This window comes from Eucalyptus grandis, chromosome 2 (assembly GCF_016545825.1).
Source record: "Eucalyptus grandis isolate ANBG69807.140 chromosome 2, ASM1654582v1, whole genome shotgun sequence".
NCBI classification, from domain to species: Eukaryota; Viridiplantae; Streptophyta; class Magnoliopsida; order Myrtales; family Myrtaceae; genus Eucalyptus; species Eucalyptus grandis.
Window position 1 is genome coordinate 10,821,658 of NC_052613.1, and position 16,888 is coordinate 10,838,545.

Sequence of the window (16,888 nt, forward strand, 5' to 3'; positions counted from 1 at the left end):
AATAAAATTATTAATATATTAAAAGAAATTTTAAGTCACAAAAACTTTTGGGTTGTACCAAACATGTTTGTGTTCCCAGAACAAAAAAAAAAAAATTATAGTTACCAAATATTTTAAAATGCTTAAAAATTGTTCCCGAGAACATAAATAGAAAAAAATATGAAAAAAAATTGTTTCATGGAACAAAAACATTAATATACGCACTCGTAACAATCCATTTGAATTAGGGGTGTGTAAAAGAACCAAGACCCGCCCGAACTAACCGATGGGTTCTTGAAGGAACCAATCCGGTTCTCGGTTTCACTTATGGGAACCGGTGGCCATGGGCGGATTCATCCACCCGCCCCACCCGAACCGGACCGATTATATTAAAATAATATATTAATTTTTAACATTATAAAAATAAATTACAAATTAACAAAACCAAATCAAATAATTAAAAAAAAATTAATTAAAGTGGGAAAAAAGTCCAAAGCACACCAAATGGAGAGGTTGAAGCTAAAATGTCCAAAATGCATATTGACAAAACATAGAGCAATTGGTTGGCAAAAAGCAAGCACGTGAAGAAGTAGGGCTGCAGGAGGAGGAGGAGAAGAATATGTCAAACAACGAAGAACCAGCAATTTTGGTCAAAACCAAAGTTATTTCACATCAAGATCGGAGCTTTCAAAAATGATATTATTATTATTATTATTGAGATCGTTCCATGGATCCACCCAAGAACCGAACCTCCGATTCTCGGGTGGAATCCCGATTCCAATTTTTCGGGTGAATCATGATTCCACTTTTTGAAACTCCGGGCAATTTCGATTCTAAGTCAAGAGCCGCCTGCCCGAACCATGCACACTCCTAATTTGAATATTACACAAAGGGACAGAACTCTTTCAAGGATAACTTAACAAAACCCTTTAAAGACAACAACCTTTTTTTTAATGATGGGTAACATAGGACTTCAGATGACATTCTTTTTCTTTTTTTCTCATAAAGTAAGGCATGATCAACACGTGTGCGTAGCCGCTTTCCACGTCTTGACCATGCTTTGTGTTTCTTTCATTTATATATATGAAATCATTTGAGGTCTAAAAGTCAGAGGACATCAATTAATAGATTTTTTTTTCATTATAAATTTTATCGTTTGAAAGAAAATACTTTATCTCCGTACAACAAACACATGAGATTTGCCTCACAGACAAAAAGGCTTACAATTTTGCAATTAATATGTGGAGTAACTTTCATTTTTTGCTTTTTGCGGTACAAGTGTTTTGAAATTGACATATTTTGCAAATCTTATGGTGCAAGTATCTTGACTTGTTTTCACTTTTAAATATTTGAAAACTTCAAAAATTATACTAATAGTACCATGATATTTCCATATAATATTGCGTGTGTTTTAAAATTTAAATTAACATTATAAATGTTGGTGGAAATAAATAAATTGCTTTCACTTTTTAGAAGCCAAAACAAACAAGATCTAATTAATTATTCAATTGTGACACAAGGGTGTGAGAAAATATACATCATTGAAAAAGATTAACAAGCAAAAGAATGCGAGTATCGCATGAAATAGTCGATAAGAAAAATGAGAGGGAAACTTTCAAACGAATAATTATGGGGCTTTTTTAATGATTAAATGAACGCATCTATGTTTTGTAGAGTCATGAATTAGGCATATGACACAAACTCTGATGAACCAAGTGCTATTCTAAGTTAACTCCCTATTATGATTATTTTAGTTGTGTTACGCAATGATTCGATTACTTTCCGCTAATATGATACAGTTTACTAGATCTACATAAATAAAAAGATTTGGTGTAGTCCTTCCTCCACTATATATTACTACTTCCTCATTTTTTCCCTATATATATTATTTTTTTTATCAGCAACCCAACAATTAGAGTGATAAGAAAAATATAAAGAAATCAAGAAAATTAAATGCAAATCAATCCCGCAAGCTGGCCATAGGATTAGGTCAGAACATGCTGAAAGCAAGTTCAAATGGAACTTGAGCCGGTGAAACCTATCTTTCTATTTCACATTATAGACAAGCAAGGATTACCTTATCTTTTCTTAAAATATGCTTTTGTACACCGAATAATACACATTAATTTATTTTCAAAAAACAATCAATTAAACACCTCGACTAACCAAACAGGCAAAGTAATTTCGTTGAGCCGATCCACGCTTCAAGTACTTTGATTTCAGAAATTAGTTGGATTTGAATAATCAAATTGCAATAGAAATTCTAGTCTATAAGTTTTTTATATTTAAAAAAATCCTACGTATTGGATCAAGTCTCCATCTTCCTCGCTTTTAAGGTAGGGCATGCATAATGAAGGAATCAAAGGGCTTTGCTAGAAGCTGATAAAGTTGGGTATGGAAGGTCCTGTTTGGTGAAAAGACCCTATATTATACCCACGGTGACACATTTATTACCCAAATTATTTTTTTGTGACACCAAAAACCTCAAAATTGTACTTGTGACATATTTACCTCAAAATTTGCGGCAAGATTATGTTCATTTGAAAACAATTAGATTTTCTTGACTTAGAATATGATACTTATTTCAAAATTCTATCTATGACGAGGGCTAATCTCGTGTTGTTCTCCTTATCTTTTTTCTTCTTTTTTTCTTTTTCCAATCTAGTTCAACCTTAACCGCTTATTGATCTATACCCTTGATCCTAGGGTCAAAGAACTACGTAACCTTTTCTCATTAAGCTCTATTTAATGCATTACTTTCTTGCTAAGAGTACTAGTACATCTTCTCTGAGAAGAGGGTTGGACGACACCCTCCAAATTGGAGATTGGCCATTTCAAGTCCCATCAACTATACAAAGTTAGTTGCGACGTCGTGAGTAAGTAGATCCATCATTAAAGAAAAACTTTTTCTAGCATATCATCCCTAAAATTTTGGCATTAGCAACTAGATTGTATGGAAAATCTTCACCGTACCGCACAGGTAATGACCCTTTTCGAGCTATGACTAGCCATCGATATAGAGTGGATTCCATGGTCAAAAAATATAGAGTGGATTCCTTTTGCTGGCTTACATGCATCCACGTGTTGCTACGTTCATCCCATACTTAAATTTTCTTCATTTGACATCTCTAGAAGACTTTGAGGCAAGGAGATATTATATATTTAAGAGTACATCGTCTATTTCACAAGTAACTGGATTCAATTGCACACCGTTTGCTCACGCAAGCCATGATGACCCTCTTTAACAAAAGTGATCATCAGGGGAATTGATTGGCGGAATAAACCTAACCCTCGGCTCCAATTATTTCCTCTCGTAAATCAATGATTTGAAAATTAATTTCTTAAAAATAATCATTTATATTACTTGAAAAAATAAATAAACAGAAAATATTTTCACCATCCATTTAAACATAATTTATTATCATTAATGAAAATATTTTTTGTTAACTAATTATTTCATGCGATACAAGTAATTATTTTTAAATAAATATTTTCAAAATCATTTATTTTTTTTTCGAAATAAATGGAGCCTTTGCCTCTAGAAAGAAAGTAGAATGGGAAATTTAAAAGGTTTATTATATTTTTCCATGAAAATAAAGTTTTTCGGGAACATTGCATATGAACGAAGATTACGGTCAGATAATTAATCGTCTTTTTACAAAGTTGATTATCATGTATGGTCTAATCAAAGTAAAATATGCTGTTTGCATAGCATCGGTCAGCGATACTCGATCACCGTGAACTTGTTTAGTTGGTTCAATTAATGCACATCTTCTCACCGATGAAAAACGGTCTTCTTTTTCAGTTGGTCTTAGTAAGAAAAAAAATGGTAATCCGGTCATCAATTAGGGTTGACTATCTCGAAATTGTTTAATATGAAAAGGGTGAGCTCGAGATAACTCTATTTGAAAAACTGACTTGAAAGTATAAACTAGATATCAAGTAGGTGCGGTTGTTCTCGTGCTCTTCAAAATCCGCGATCAATATCGCTGTCCGAAAAAATGTGTATGCAAATTTAAATAATCAAATTGGGCAATGCTTTCACATGGTAAAATTCTCACTAAGGTTTACAAAAGAACATGATAAAGGAAAAGATCATAAGCAACATGTGCTTGCCCAAAATTATGAGTAGCTGTAGTTGCTTGGATTAGCAAATAAGTGGCGATAAGTAGGAAACAAATGAAGTCACGAATAATGGGCAGTTATCATATTTTGAATTTCTAGATGCGCAGCATATGCATTTTTCTTACCGTTTTGATATTTTTAGCAGGCGATAAGTGTTTGATCGCATTAATAGATTTTAATAAAATAATAAAGGACAGGGAAATTAAAGGATATTCTCATAAAAATGAGAATGGACATCAAATTCAGAAGTTTGGTTTACAATTTATATACATACATATATTTGCATCCATTCTCATCCACGATACTTTCATCGATATTAATACTTTATTGTTTGGTTTTTTCTCAAAATTAAAACTTGCGATTATACCGATGGTCCGGCCAGTAAATGAATTCGCTCTTGTAATAGTACCGGCAGCCCATTTGGTCAGATCGTGGATCTTATCAAATTGACTTTCGGGAGATGAAAATCCACATGAATATCTGGGGGAAGTCCCTAAGTTATTAAACAGAAAAAAAAAAATCGATGGTCTAGGTGTCACCCTAGGATATATATGTTTGTATATATTATTCTTAGAAGTACATAGGTCGTGTATTATTAGTATTAATGTATGAAGGAGGAATCACCTTGAGGTCATCGAATCATCAAATCACTTATTTTATTATAACTAACCAGGTTTAATTATTTAATACACAACTTAAATCGTCGAGATAATTCAAATTTATGCAACACATCGGGTCATAATGTCACATGATCAACTGACAAAAGAAATGTGAGAAATATCTACTATAAATTTTGGCCAAACTTCCTCGGTCATTGAATTGGTCTACCGTCTTTGGCTTGCACATTAAGGATTGGTATAAAAGAACTTTGACAAATTGATGTACCCCGGTGTCGCAAAAAAATCCCTTATTTTTATATCGATAAAGACCACTATTTTCATCAGTTGATCAATCTTATCTTTTTGGGTGAGAGTCCGAAGATGGAAAGGGAGCTATCAACCAAACAATGGCTTTGCATATTGCAGCATGAATTCCACGCCCAATATTTGATGTTTGATTCCATCCGTGATTCCTAGACGAAGCAGAAAATAGTCCCTCAAAATGCGGTCTACCCATCAACTTCGTTGTTAATCTCTCATGGCTCTTCCTTTTTGGAGTGTCCATGCGTACATTAACTTGATGTCTAGACATAGGGATTAGACATAGGGATTTCACGTGAAGGACAAAGATATCACCGGAGAAGAAGTCAATATTATATTCATTTGAATCGGATTCGATTTTCCTGGACTTACTGTAAAAGCTGATCTAAAAATCCTACCTACGACGACTGCAAACCCCACGTTGTCCTTGTCATCTTTTCTTCTGTGTTTTTCCTCCCCAGTCTGGTTCAACCTCAGCCTCATGTGGATCTCTACCCTCGGTCCCAACGTCCGAGCTGTTGCATGCAATTTTTCTCATTTAAGTTCTATTTTAATGCATTGCTTTCTTGGTAAGAGCACGAGCACGTGTTCTCTCTCAAAACCGTCGGACGGAGCACTGAGAGCGAAGGAAAGCATATTTCAGATCTCATTAATGGCGTGAAACTATTCTAATACAAACTGTACGGTCTGCTTGCTCTATCACAGGTTCTAGAGTCTACGGAGCCTCATTTTATATTATTAATTAAGCGATTACAGTATATCATCACCTTTAATAATCACGACTTATATTTTAACACATGAAACAAATGAAATGCTAACAAAGTAAAAAATTTAATCATTAAAAGGAAGTACTAGTTATTCTGAAATAAAATAAACCAATAAATAGACAAAAACTTGTTTCAATTTACTTGTTGAAACAACTTCCTCAATTTTTTAAACTTAAAACCTAAACCTAAATAAAATCCAACCAGTCTGGTTCTCTAATTTTAAATTACATCCTCAAATCATTCTCACCATTGTTTATCTTTGCCCAAAGACTTAGATTAACCAATTCTTGATACTTATAAGTTGGCGTGATTGATTGCAATGGTGAGAGGTGGGTAACAAGCAAATTGGACAGCTTTTTCTTGTGTGAAAAGTAAAATACGACGGTTGCCCTTAATTGCAGCACTGTTGCTACAGTATCACACGATCAATCTGCACAACTTCCGTTAAATCCATGTCAAAAATGGAGTTGACCTCATCTATATTTTGCCAATTGCCTTCGTCCTACGTGAGGCCATGGACCAAAGCGCAAGCAATCACTTAAATCATTGCAAAATGTACAATTCCTTAAAAAAAAAAAAGTCAAACGAATAATAGAAAGGAGGAGCAATGAGAAGTGGCCAGGCATAACAGGATTGATTTTTCTTCCTCTTTTTTTTTTTTAATACAATGAACTTTGAAATTAGTTATGTGATATGTTCCCTTGCAACGTGGTGCACAACCGTGACATTAATTTGTTGAATATGAAGGTCATGGCTCAGAAGAAGTACAAGTTCAAGCTGTATCCACAATCCAAACAAGAAAAAAATGCATATATTGAAGTTCCGCTTTTTCGGCTCCTTATTTGACTCAAATACTCCATTTTACAGTATATTAACCATATTACCTCCTAATTTTTCATCTTTTAAACGTTGTACCCCACATAATCAAATGTGGGGCCAATGTGGGGCCCTTTTTGAATTTTGTTTCTTCTTTTTCGTCTGCTTTCCTTTCTTTTGTTCTTGTTTATGTTAAAATGGATTGCCACGCTTTTTCATCTTCCTCCTACCTCCGATACCTCCATGCACATCAACAACTAGGCAATCTAACAGACTCTCATGAGCTTCCTCTCTACTTCATCATCACCCCCACAAAAACTCTTGACATGTTTGGCAAATCCACCCCTATGCCAGCATGAGTGAGATGTAATTCTTTATAGCGATTTTGATTCTTTTGATTCTTGCGATGATTTTTGAGCATGAAGAAAATAACTTTGATGTATCTACAATTGGTCACCTAGAGAATAAAGAGCTTAACACTCTTGTCAAGGAATCATCGCTGAGACAATGACATCATCAGATCCAGAAGTCCTTAATCAACAAAACCACCACGATAAAAAAGGACAATGGAAGAAAAAGGAAAAATAAATCCAAATAGGCCTCATTTTGACTCTTTGTGGGTATGACATTGAAAAAACAATTAATACTTGATTTATATGACCATATGTATGTATGTATAACAAATTAAGTATCTTTGATTAGGAAATTCTTAATTTGTAGACTTGGGCAAGGTAGGTATGTAAGTGATTTCTAGATAATTATTCTCGTGATAGAGTGTGCTATTTCATGAGGACTTGTTAGGTGCGGAAAAATAATACATTTCACAAACACATCTCGTTGGAAGATAATTATCGAATAAGTTGGTTAGAATAACATGCATGCACATTCCTCGAAGATTTAAGTCCCCGAGAGATGATATGTATGCTCTCATAATTACTTGATTTATATACGTTACATGATTATTAGTGAAAAAAATCACATGGATCGATTTATGGATTACGAGACCAACCACGTTTGTACAAATATTCTTTTCTAGTGACAATATAATAGATGAAAATCCTATGAGATGCAACACAATTCTGTCTACTCCTTCAATATAAATTAACTAATTCACAAAAAAAAAAAAACTCAACATGTGAGATATTAGCAAATTGTGTCGTATCATTTAAATTTCATAGACACGACATCGAAAGCACTAAAATTTGTCAGACAATCCTCTTTGGTGTAATCTATGTGTGGTCATTATTAGGGCAACAAGATGTATAATTTTGTTCTCGATTTAAAGATGTAACACTGTTCTGTTTAGTTTAATTAAACAAGGTTTTTCATTAATTCCCCTCAAGCAAATTTTTTAACATTTTCAAATCTCAAAAAAGAAAATAAAAACTAAAAGAAAATCATCACCGGGCCGTTCTCACTATCCTTTTTTTTTTTTTTGGTCAATTTTTATTGACCAATTATGCTTACTGGGTAATGAGTTATCAACAAAAGAAAAAAACCATTGCTTCCTTTTTTATTTAGTAGGGCTCCATCATAGACTCCACCTGGATAAGGTTTCCCATACTCCATGCATACATTGTAAATAATATATTATATTATTGTCACTTTACCAAATCAACATCCTTCGAATTACCCAAGCAAATGTCACTTTGTGTCTCAAAAAAAAATTGTTCTGACACTACGAGGTTATCGCAACCAATTTTTTCGGACTCACGATCATAAAAAATAATAATCGAAATTATGGTCCAAAAGGCGTTATTACTTCTTTATCTACTTCTTTTTTTTTGTCTTTTTTTAACTTTTACTTCTAGGGCATCCACCGATGAAAATCCTTCAATTTAGCTGCCAACACATGCTGCCACTTTGACCCAAATCAACATCCTTCGAATTAATTGTTGACAGTACGAGGTTATCGCAACCAATTTTTTCGGACAATAAAGAGTTTGATAGCTTCGGAGTTACTATTTGTGAGAATGATTTCTTTACGAGAACTTGCAATATAAGATTTTCAAATGAAACGGGTGGTGCATAAGCGCGCTGAGATGTCGGCAGGTGATTATATGATGACTTCTAATTCTTGCACGTTGCTGGACCAATCAAAAAAGATTCAAGCTCTTGGGCCTATGCTTGGACTTCCAGGCAAAATTGGGTCTGCTTTGTAAGCGATGCATACCACCAGAAGCCCAATCCAACATGATGTGGGCCCGCTCGTTTTTTGCCCAAATGAAGAAAATTGCCACCGGTATTGCCCATTACAGTGTCATTTTGAATAATCTTCTACCTCTGCATGGATTGTTGGGGTCTTTTCATGAGCCAGAATTAGAACCCGAGTTAAAATTGACCCTTTTTTTATGAGAAAAAAATAAAATTTAGGTCAGATTTTGGGACTTGAGATAAAGTTGATGCTATTTAAGAAAATTGAACTGTAATTGTTTCACGGTCCTTGCTTTGCTTCATCTCGCAATTCCGTGAAGTTATGAAATAGACTTAGCTCCGGCTCTAAAACACATGACTCGACTTAAAACTTATACATATTTTAGTTACTTTTACACATCTACTTGACATTACTAACTATTTCTTGTATATTTCTTATATCGAGATTGAGCTGAGCTCCACCTGCAATTTATTTTCAATAGTTGAGTGAAGAAAGGTCAAGCTCAATCTTATAATATGCATGATCGAATCAAGCTAAAACATTGAGGATTACATAGTTGAATCGAGTCAGGATCCGATAACAAATTGGCCTAATTTCCTAAAGAAACCCATACTTTAAGTATACTAACTATTTTTATCTCAGAAAAAATCTAAATTTTAGGTCAAATTCCAAATCTGCCATGAACATTTTTTGTCTTAAAAAAACTCACATTTAGGTCTTGTCCCAAATCAGGTCCGAATTTTGTTTTGTCATAAAAATCACTAACCTTCAATCTATTCTCAAATCTACTCCCGTGGTCTAGTCCTAATTTGACGTGGCATTTTCACATCAATAACAAATCCACATTAGTATAGTTACATGGAAAATCATATCCAATATGAAATAGTTCTAGAATATAAAAATTAGGACGATGGTGATTTTTGGATAAAGGTCTAATCATCATGAAGGGAGATTTGGAAGTAAAGTAAGAATTAGTGATTTTTTTTTTAGACCAAAAGAGTCTGGAGTAAATTTGGGATCAGGATCTAAAGTTGGCAATTTTTTTCTTAGGACAAAGAAAAGTTTGGGATAGATTTGGGACTAAATTTAAAATTTAGCATTTTTTAGACAAAGGAAAGTTCATGGCAGAATTGAGAGTAAAGCTAAATTTATAATAACAACAACAACCATCATTATAATAGTAAGAATGATAATATATTTACAAAAATGCTCATTGAAAGTGCAAAATCTCTCCAAACGAGCAAATAGAATAAACCTATAAAGAGATATTAGTAGATCAGGCATGATGGACAGATCGTGCAGAAGAGCTGAGCGTCAATGGAAGAGGTACGTGATCGCCAGTGCCACCAGAAGAAGAACGTAAGCTACTCCTTGATCGATCGCTTTCCCTGCATTCAGTAGCCGGAGAGGAGGACATGTTGAAATCTTTCATCGTACGCGATCAAAGACAAGCGCGAAAATCATGGAAACCGGGGAAAACAAACGCACCATCACTGGAATAACCCTCCGGTGAGGGCGAAGGAGCTGCGCTCTGCCCGCGACCCAGCTGTAGAATCATCATCAGCGACGACATGAAGAGGATGGTTCGGACGTGGACAGCGTTCGGCCTCACTGGGGCGTCGAGGAGCTTGTCTTAATGCAGGAACCAAATACAAAGGAGAGAAAGAGAGAGAAAGAGAGAGAACACAAAGAAAAGACCAGAACTGAGAAGATGTATAAATCAAGGTCGGGGAGTGGGTCGGCCGTGAGCGAGAAATGCTAGCGAAGAATGAGTTGGTGGCGAGTGGCATTCGACTTTGCTTGTTGCCTTTTTTTATATTCCATGGCGCCTTTTTCTCGGGGACACGTCGAGCTAAAGAACTGAATTTTCCGAGAAAGAAAGAGGGTGGATTCGAAGGAACGAAACGCGTCGCCAGCAAATGACAGAGCCCCATTTTTCTGTCCTCCGTATTCCTTTTCCCTCCGCGGGACACGAAAACGACGGCCAGATGGGGATGTGTGCTCGGACATAGTTCAACGTTCGAGCCCGACCCAATTCCGATATTCAACCCTCGAGACTTGATTCGAGGTCGATCGAGCTCAACTCGAATGTGTTTTCTATGAATTCAAGCTCGATTCCATTCAAGTGGATCGGTCAATCAAACTCAAGCACTTGCTCATGCTCAAAGCTTGAATCGAGCTGTATTATGAACTAGGGCAAGAATGGTTCCAGGATAACTGGGAAAATGTCCAATTATAGGGCATATTGAGTAGATTTCATATTCTTAAAACGAGAGAACTTGTTTTTGACGAGAGATTCCAAGTCAGTGAGCCAAAAACATAAAAGCTAAAACCTTAAATAAGTTTTTGTGTTTTTCTTAATCTATATATTCGCACAATTTTATGGAATTCCATGTCCTTTAGTATATAATCTAAAATCATTAACCTGAGTTTTTTTTTTTTTTTTCCTTAGCAGGAACCCCGCACAACGACAATGAAAGAAACCTTTGAGTAGACACGAGAAACCACCACCCACGCACCTCGGGAAATCGCCGCATCTCCATCCGCCTCCCCGCCACTTGCGGCGCAGTGCCGAACTCCGACCTCCAACGTGGAAGTCCTGAAGCCTACCAGCGGAGCTACCCTCGCGGTGGTTCATTAACTTGAGTTTTCATTTTATGATTCAGACTTTCATTTTATTAGTGTTTCATATTTTCGTGTGTCTAAATAAGTTGTGATCACTAAATTATAATATTAAAAGTAACGATTCATTTAATTAATCATTTAGTTTAGAATCAAAGTTCCTAATAACGCCAGATAAGTTTCAGGTTTTAAAAAATAAGCAACTTGTAAGTCGTTGTTTCGTCATGTTTTTCCAGCTTCAGCTGTACACGACTCGAACTCGAAATTAGCAAGTTGAACCAAGCACTTCACGAAATGGAAAGGCCGGAAGATTAGTGGACCGAAACAGGACACCCCACCCAGCCCACCCAGCTCTCCTCTGCCAACCGATGATGGAACACCAGCGGTGATTGGAATTTGGAAATTGGGTAAGTGCTTCGGACGCGTCGCACGAAACCATTTCCAGTTCCTTGCGCAAATGCAACAATCCCATTTTGTGCATTTTGTTCTTTTGCCTCCACACAACCGAACAAAACTCCAAAATCCTCCACCCAACAGCATCCCACCTCCAGGCTCCCCTCCAAGATTCTTCGGCTTCCGCTAGAACTCCACTCGCCATCCTCTGATGTCTCCGTCCTCGCCGATGCAGCTATAATTCAGCTCCCTTCAGTTTCGTTCGCTCGCGCAGTCCTCCCTCGATTCTGGGATTGTGGCGTTGGGGAGTGTCGGCGTCGGCGAGTGACAGAGATGTCGAGTTCCATCGTGCTGTCGAACCCGATTTCGCACAAGACGCCTCCTTTCCGCTCCGCCCCTCGTCTGCTTCCCAAAACAAGCCGACCCACCAGCTCAAGATTCCTCCTCGCCCCGCCGGCTCCGTCGAAAGTGTCCCGACTTTCCCGGGAAGTTTTTGTTCGGACTTCTATCCGGGACAACGACGCGAAGGAGACTTCTTCTTCTTCTTCGGGCTTGCCTTTGGTTGGGGAGGACTCGGCGGTGTTCGAAATGGAAGCGCAGAAGATCGTCTCGTGGGTGTACTTCTCGGTGATTCTGGGAGTTGTTCTGTTCATTCTGAAGGTGGCCTGGCTTGATGAGTCTCCTTCAGGGTTGGGACTTGGCAAGGCCTTCATCGACTCTGTTTCTGGGCTCTCGGATAGCCCCGAGGTACTGTTTTTTTTTTTTTTTCTTTTTTTTAACTTCCCGTTAATTCTTGGTTGGTGGGTGCCTGTGATATGAATGTGAAGTGAAGCTCTGGAGTTAAAGGTTAGGATTGAGTTTGATAGCTCCAGATTTGTTGTGGCTTGAGATCATGAGTGGATGTGGGCTGGAATGGAAAAGGCTCATTTGCTTGATTGAGCAATAGAGTTGGAGCTATGTGACCATGCGAGAGTATATGCCTTCACAGAACATGGAATTTGGATTCTGTGAAGATGTAAGAGCAACAAAGCATGAGTTTCTGTCTTCAATGTGAGAATTGTGGAGTTGAAATTTTGTTGATCGTTTCCGTACAGTTGAGAACGCAATGGCCAAAGAGATGGAACTTTTGCTCGGATAGGTGCCATAAGTTGTGGAATGAGGACCTCTATTTTGTGATTTTGTTGGTGAACCTGGAGTCAAGGAGATGTCTCCATGATTAGAGCATGACATCGGATGTAAATAGTGTGGTGCATGGGTTGTCCATCCTATCAAAAGTATCCACAGTTTGATATGTTGAGTGATAAGGAAGTTTAGGGATTGGCTAACTAAGAGAGACATTTGGTTCCTTTCAATGGCTTGATGCAATTTACCTTTAAAAGATTACAAAACATTATCTACAAAATGCATTTCAACCACTCATCTTCCTTTAGTCTCCTAAATTGAGAGAATTTGAATTTTTGAGAAAGAATTAGAAAAGGGAGGAGGAAGTGGAGGTCGATTGACAGGCCAAAAATTTCTGCTTCCTGTGTTGTCTTTGTCTTAGCCCATTGCTAGTGGCGTTTGCATGTGCCTTGTTGCATGCCGGTACATTAGATTGCCCTTCCAACGTTGTTTCAGTTGCTCAAGTTTTGTAATGAACGGCTTCTCTTACCCTTTCAATTTTGCTGCTGATGCCTGCTTTATGCCAAATGCCATTGGAGTAGGATCTTGAAAACAGGAAGGTGATTTAACTGTTTCTTCTGCAGGTTGTAATGCTATTGCTCACTATCATTTTTGCCGTGGTGCATAGCGGATTGGCTAGTCTAAGGGATGCTGGAGAAAAAGTCATAGGTGAGCGGGCTTACCGGGTGTTGTTTGCAGGCACATCTCTTCCCTTGGCTGTTAGCACTGTGGTGAGTTTCTTGTTTTACAGATGGACAGTACACAAGTCCTCTGCTAATCTATCATTAAATTTGATGTTGGTGCATTGTCTCGATTTTCACTTCTCATGTTTGCATATTGTGTTCCACAGATTGTTTAGGGTTCTTTTATTGAATCAACTCTGACTTTGTGTGATTTAGGTTTACTTCATCAATCATAGATACGATGGAGTACAGTTATGGCAGCTCCAGGGTGCTCCTGGAGTACATCAACTTGTGTGGCTCACAAATTTTGTCTCCTTTTTCTTCCTCTATCCTTCTACCTTTAACCTACTAGAGGTGGCAGCGGTTGATAAACCCAAGATGCATCTTTGGGAGACAGGAATCATGCGAATCACCAGGCACCCACAGGTCTGAATTCCATCGTACTTTTATATTCACAATCGCATTTCCCTACCCAAGATGAAAAGTTGTTTGAAGGCGGTTTAGTGACATCAGAATCAGGTGGAACCTGTTGCAATCTGCTCTCTCCTGTTTGAGCTCATGCATTGAATTTGAATCCCTACTTAAAATGGAAAAGTGGATATTATTCTAGAATTTTCCTAAATGAAGCAAATTTGAAGAGGAACCACATGGATTCGACAGTTATAAATAATTGGAAGTCTAGCTTACCACGAGGCATGATTAAACCAGCTGTAATTGGTTGAGAGCTTATCCCTCAGAAGGTTCCATGTTTTAGTGGCCTGGCTTGAGCAAGTTGCTTACTCTAGAATTTATGTATCTGAACTTTGGCGCAATGTTGGCACCTAGTCCTGAAAATTTCTTTATAGTCTTGTAGACTTATAAATATTTCTCGTGAAGGTGAGCTATCTTGGAGACGGATTGTGACCAGATTCTAACACCTACTACTTGACGGAACAGTCCTCTCTGTTTTGTGATTAATATTTTATATGATAACCATAAAATTCAAGTCACAATTTGCAAAAAATTGAATAAAAAAGTTCAAAAAAAAAAATTAGGGAGACTAGTTCCTGAAAGAATGATTTGTGACAATAAAACGATGAAAAAGAGCTTGCTAATGACATATTCTTCACTCCAGATGGTTGGGCAGGTCATGTGGTGCCTGGCTCACACGTTATGGATCGGCAACTCCGTCACCTTGGCCGCATCGGCCGGCTTAATCGGACATCATCTCTTTGGTGCTTGGAACGGAGATAGAAGACTAGCCATCAGATACGGAGAGGCTTTCGATGCTGTGAAGAGCCGGACAAGCACCGTTCCATTCGCGGCAATTATTGAAGGCCGTCAGAAGTTGCCGAAAGATTACTACAAGGAGTTCCTCCGATTGCCATACCTATCGATTACGGCATTGACTTTGTTTGCCTATTTTGCGCACCCCCTAATGCAAGCAGGAAGCTTTGGACTGCATTGGTAGCATGAACTGTACTTATCATCTGGAGAGCCAATGTTGTACATATCGGTTGCCTTTGTCCAAGGGTGGAATGAACACATTGCCAGGAAGCGGATCCCTCAAAAGATAACAAATCCAAAAGAAGATAGTTTTTTACTGTGACAGAAAAAACAGGAGTAAGAGAATGTGATGATTTGTTCGAGCAGATTAGGTCATGTGCAATGATAATAGAGATCGATTTGCATGCAGTATGATTTACATCAGATGCTAAAAATTTCGCTCGTCTATTCTGTCGTGCTTGCAAGTTGATTTTTCTCACGATTCAATGATCATTTATTGTGAGGTTTTCCGAATGAAGATGTATTTTTTTAGTAGAGATTTCTCGCTCCTCTCTTGCAATCCTGAATCTTCAGAGATTCAATTTTCCATGCGAAATGTGAATGCAGAAATAAGAAAGAAAATGAAAAAAGAATTGCGCGAGTTTATTTTCGTGCCATTTGTTAGACAAATCGTTTTTCTAATGAGGTCTAATATCATTGGCATACAGCTCATGCAAACTCTTCCGGAAGCCCCCATTTTTCTCTTCCTCTTGTCGTGGTCATTGCCATCGATACCGGAAGTCGCACATCTGCACGTGGCTGCCAACTTCAGTTTCCCTGTATATCCTAGAGAAATCGTTCTTTCTTAGGGAACACATTAACAATTTCGATGTTATGAAACTATTGGGGTAGACATATGAGTTATGTTAGAGAAGTTTTGCATCGAAAAATTAATGTGATGTTGAGCAATTAATATATCTTACTTGGTCTATAACTTATTGGACTAATTTTTAAGTGAAGGCCAGTTATGATGACGGGTTCGGACTTGTGCTCTCTTCGTGATCTCCCTGGTAAAAGTCAAGTTAAGGTTTTAAACTTTTGCTTAAAGTATCAAATTTTTGCTGCGCACTTTTATCAAATAGTATCAGAGCCAATTATTACCTTTCACCAAAAAAAAAAAAATAATATCAGAGCCAATGATTGCGGTTTCAGAAATGGGTGTGTAGTAACACCAACCCGTAAAAATGAAGTTGGGCCAAAAGGATACTTGAATTAAGGGGGAGCAGACTTAACACTGAAGCTCACACGCGAAAAGGAGATTGTTATGATACATGTATGAATTATGTTAAAGAAATGCTACATCGGAGAATTAATACAGGTGTTGAACAATTAATATATCCTAGTTAACTCATAATTTATTGGCTTAAGGTATCGGGCTTTTATTGTGCACTCCTGACATAAACCATCGAGACAAACAATATGCCAAAGAAGAACGTGGATCCTAAGCTAACTTGTTCTACTGAACAAGAAGAAATAAAGAAATAATTTGTGCGTACGCTCTTTCACTTTGATGATCAAAAGGACAAAGAAACAAAGAAGTGGAAAACTGGTAGCAGCTGACTAGGAAAAGCATCAGCAACCCCCTTGTCACTTTCCAAGAACCAATGAAGTCCTCCTTCAAAGCTCACATCCATCAACCCTTTTCTCCACACACGTCTTCGTAGGGAAATCCCTTGTCGAAACACTTCCTGGAAACGTCAGAATCACAATAATTTTCAGACCATTCCCGTCTACATTATCATCTGGACAGATTCAATTTTCAGGTGGTCCTCAGTCACCATTCGCTAGCTTGAAAGAAAGATTGAAATAGAAAACAGAAACTTCGCCCACCCAATTGCCAGATGTTGCCCCGACCGATGGCGTCACGTCGATGGATACCTCAACCGACTTGCCACCTCAAAACTCCACTGCCCACGTGCCTCCAGGTCGACCGATGCTGAATTTTCCTGAAACTAATGAAAA

At 37.5% G+C, this 16,888-nt stretch overlaps 1 protein-coding gene across 1 annotated transcript; it reads left to right on the plus strand.

Annotated features, from left to right (window-relative positions):
* The first annotated feature begins 11,786 nt into the window (after window positions 1-11,786).
* On the plus strand, window positions 11,787-15,418 carry LOC104438291 (15-cis-zeta-carotene isomerase, chloroplastic). Its single transcript, XM_010051403.3, has 4 exons — window positions 11,787-12,524; window positions 13,523-13,669; window positions 13,838-14,047; window positions 14,736-15,418. The coding sequence occupies exons 1-4, from the start codon at window positions 12,111-12,113 to the stop codon at window positions 15,069-15,071; spliced, it is 1,107 nt and encodes a 368-aa protein (XP_010049705.2). The 5' UTR covers window positions 11,787-12,110; the 3' UTR covers window positions 15,072-15,418.
* Window positions 15,419-16,888: the final 1,470 nt, after the last annotated feature.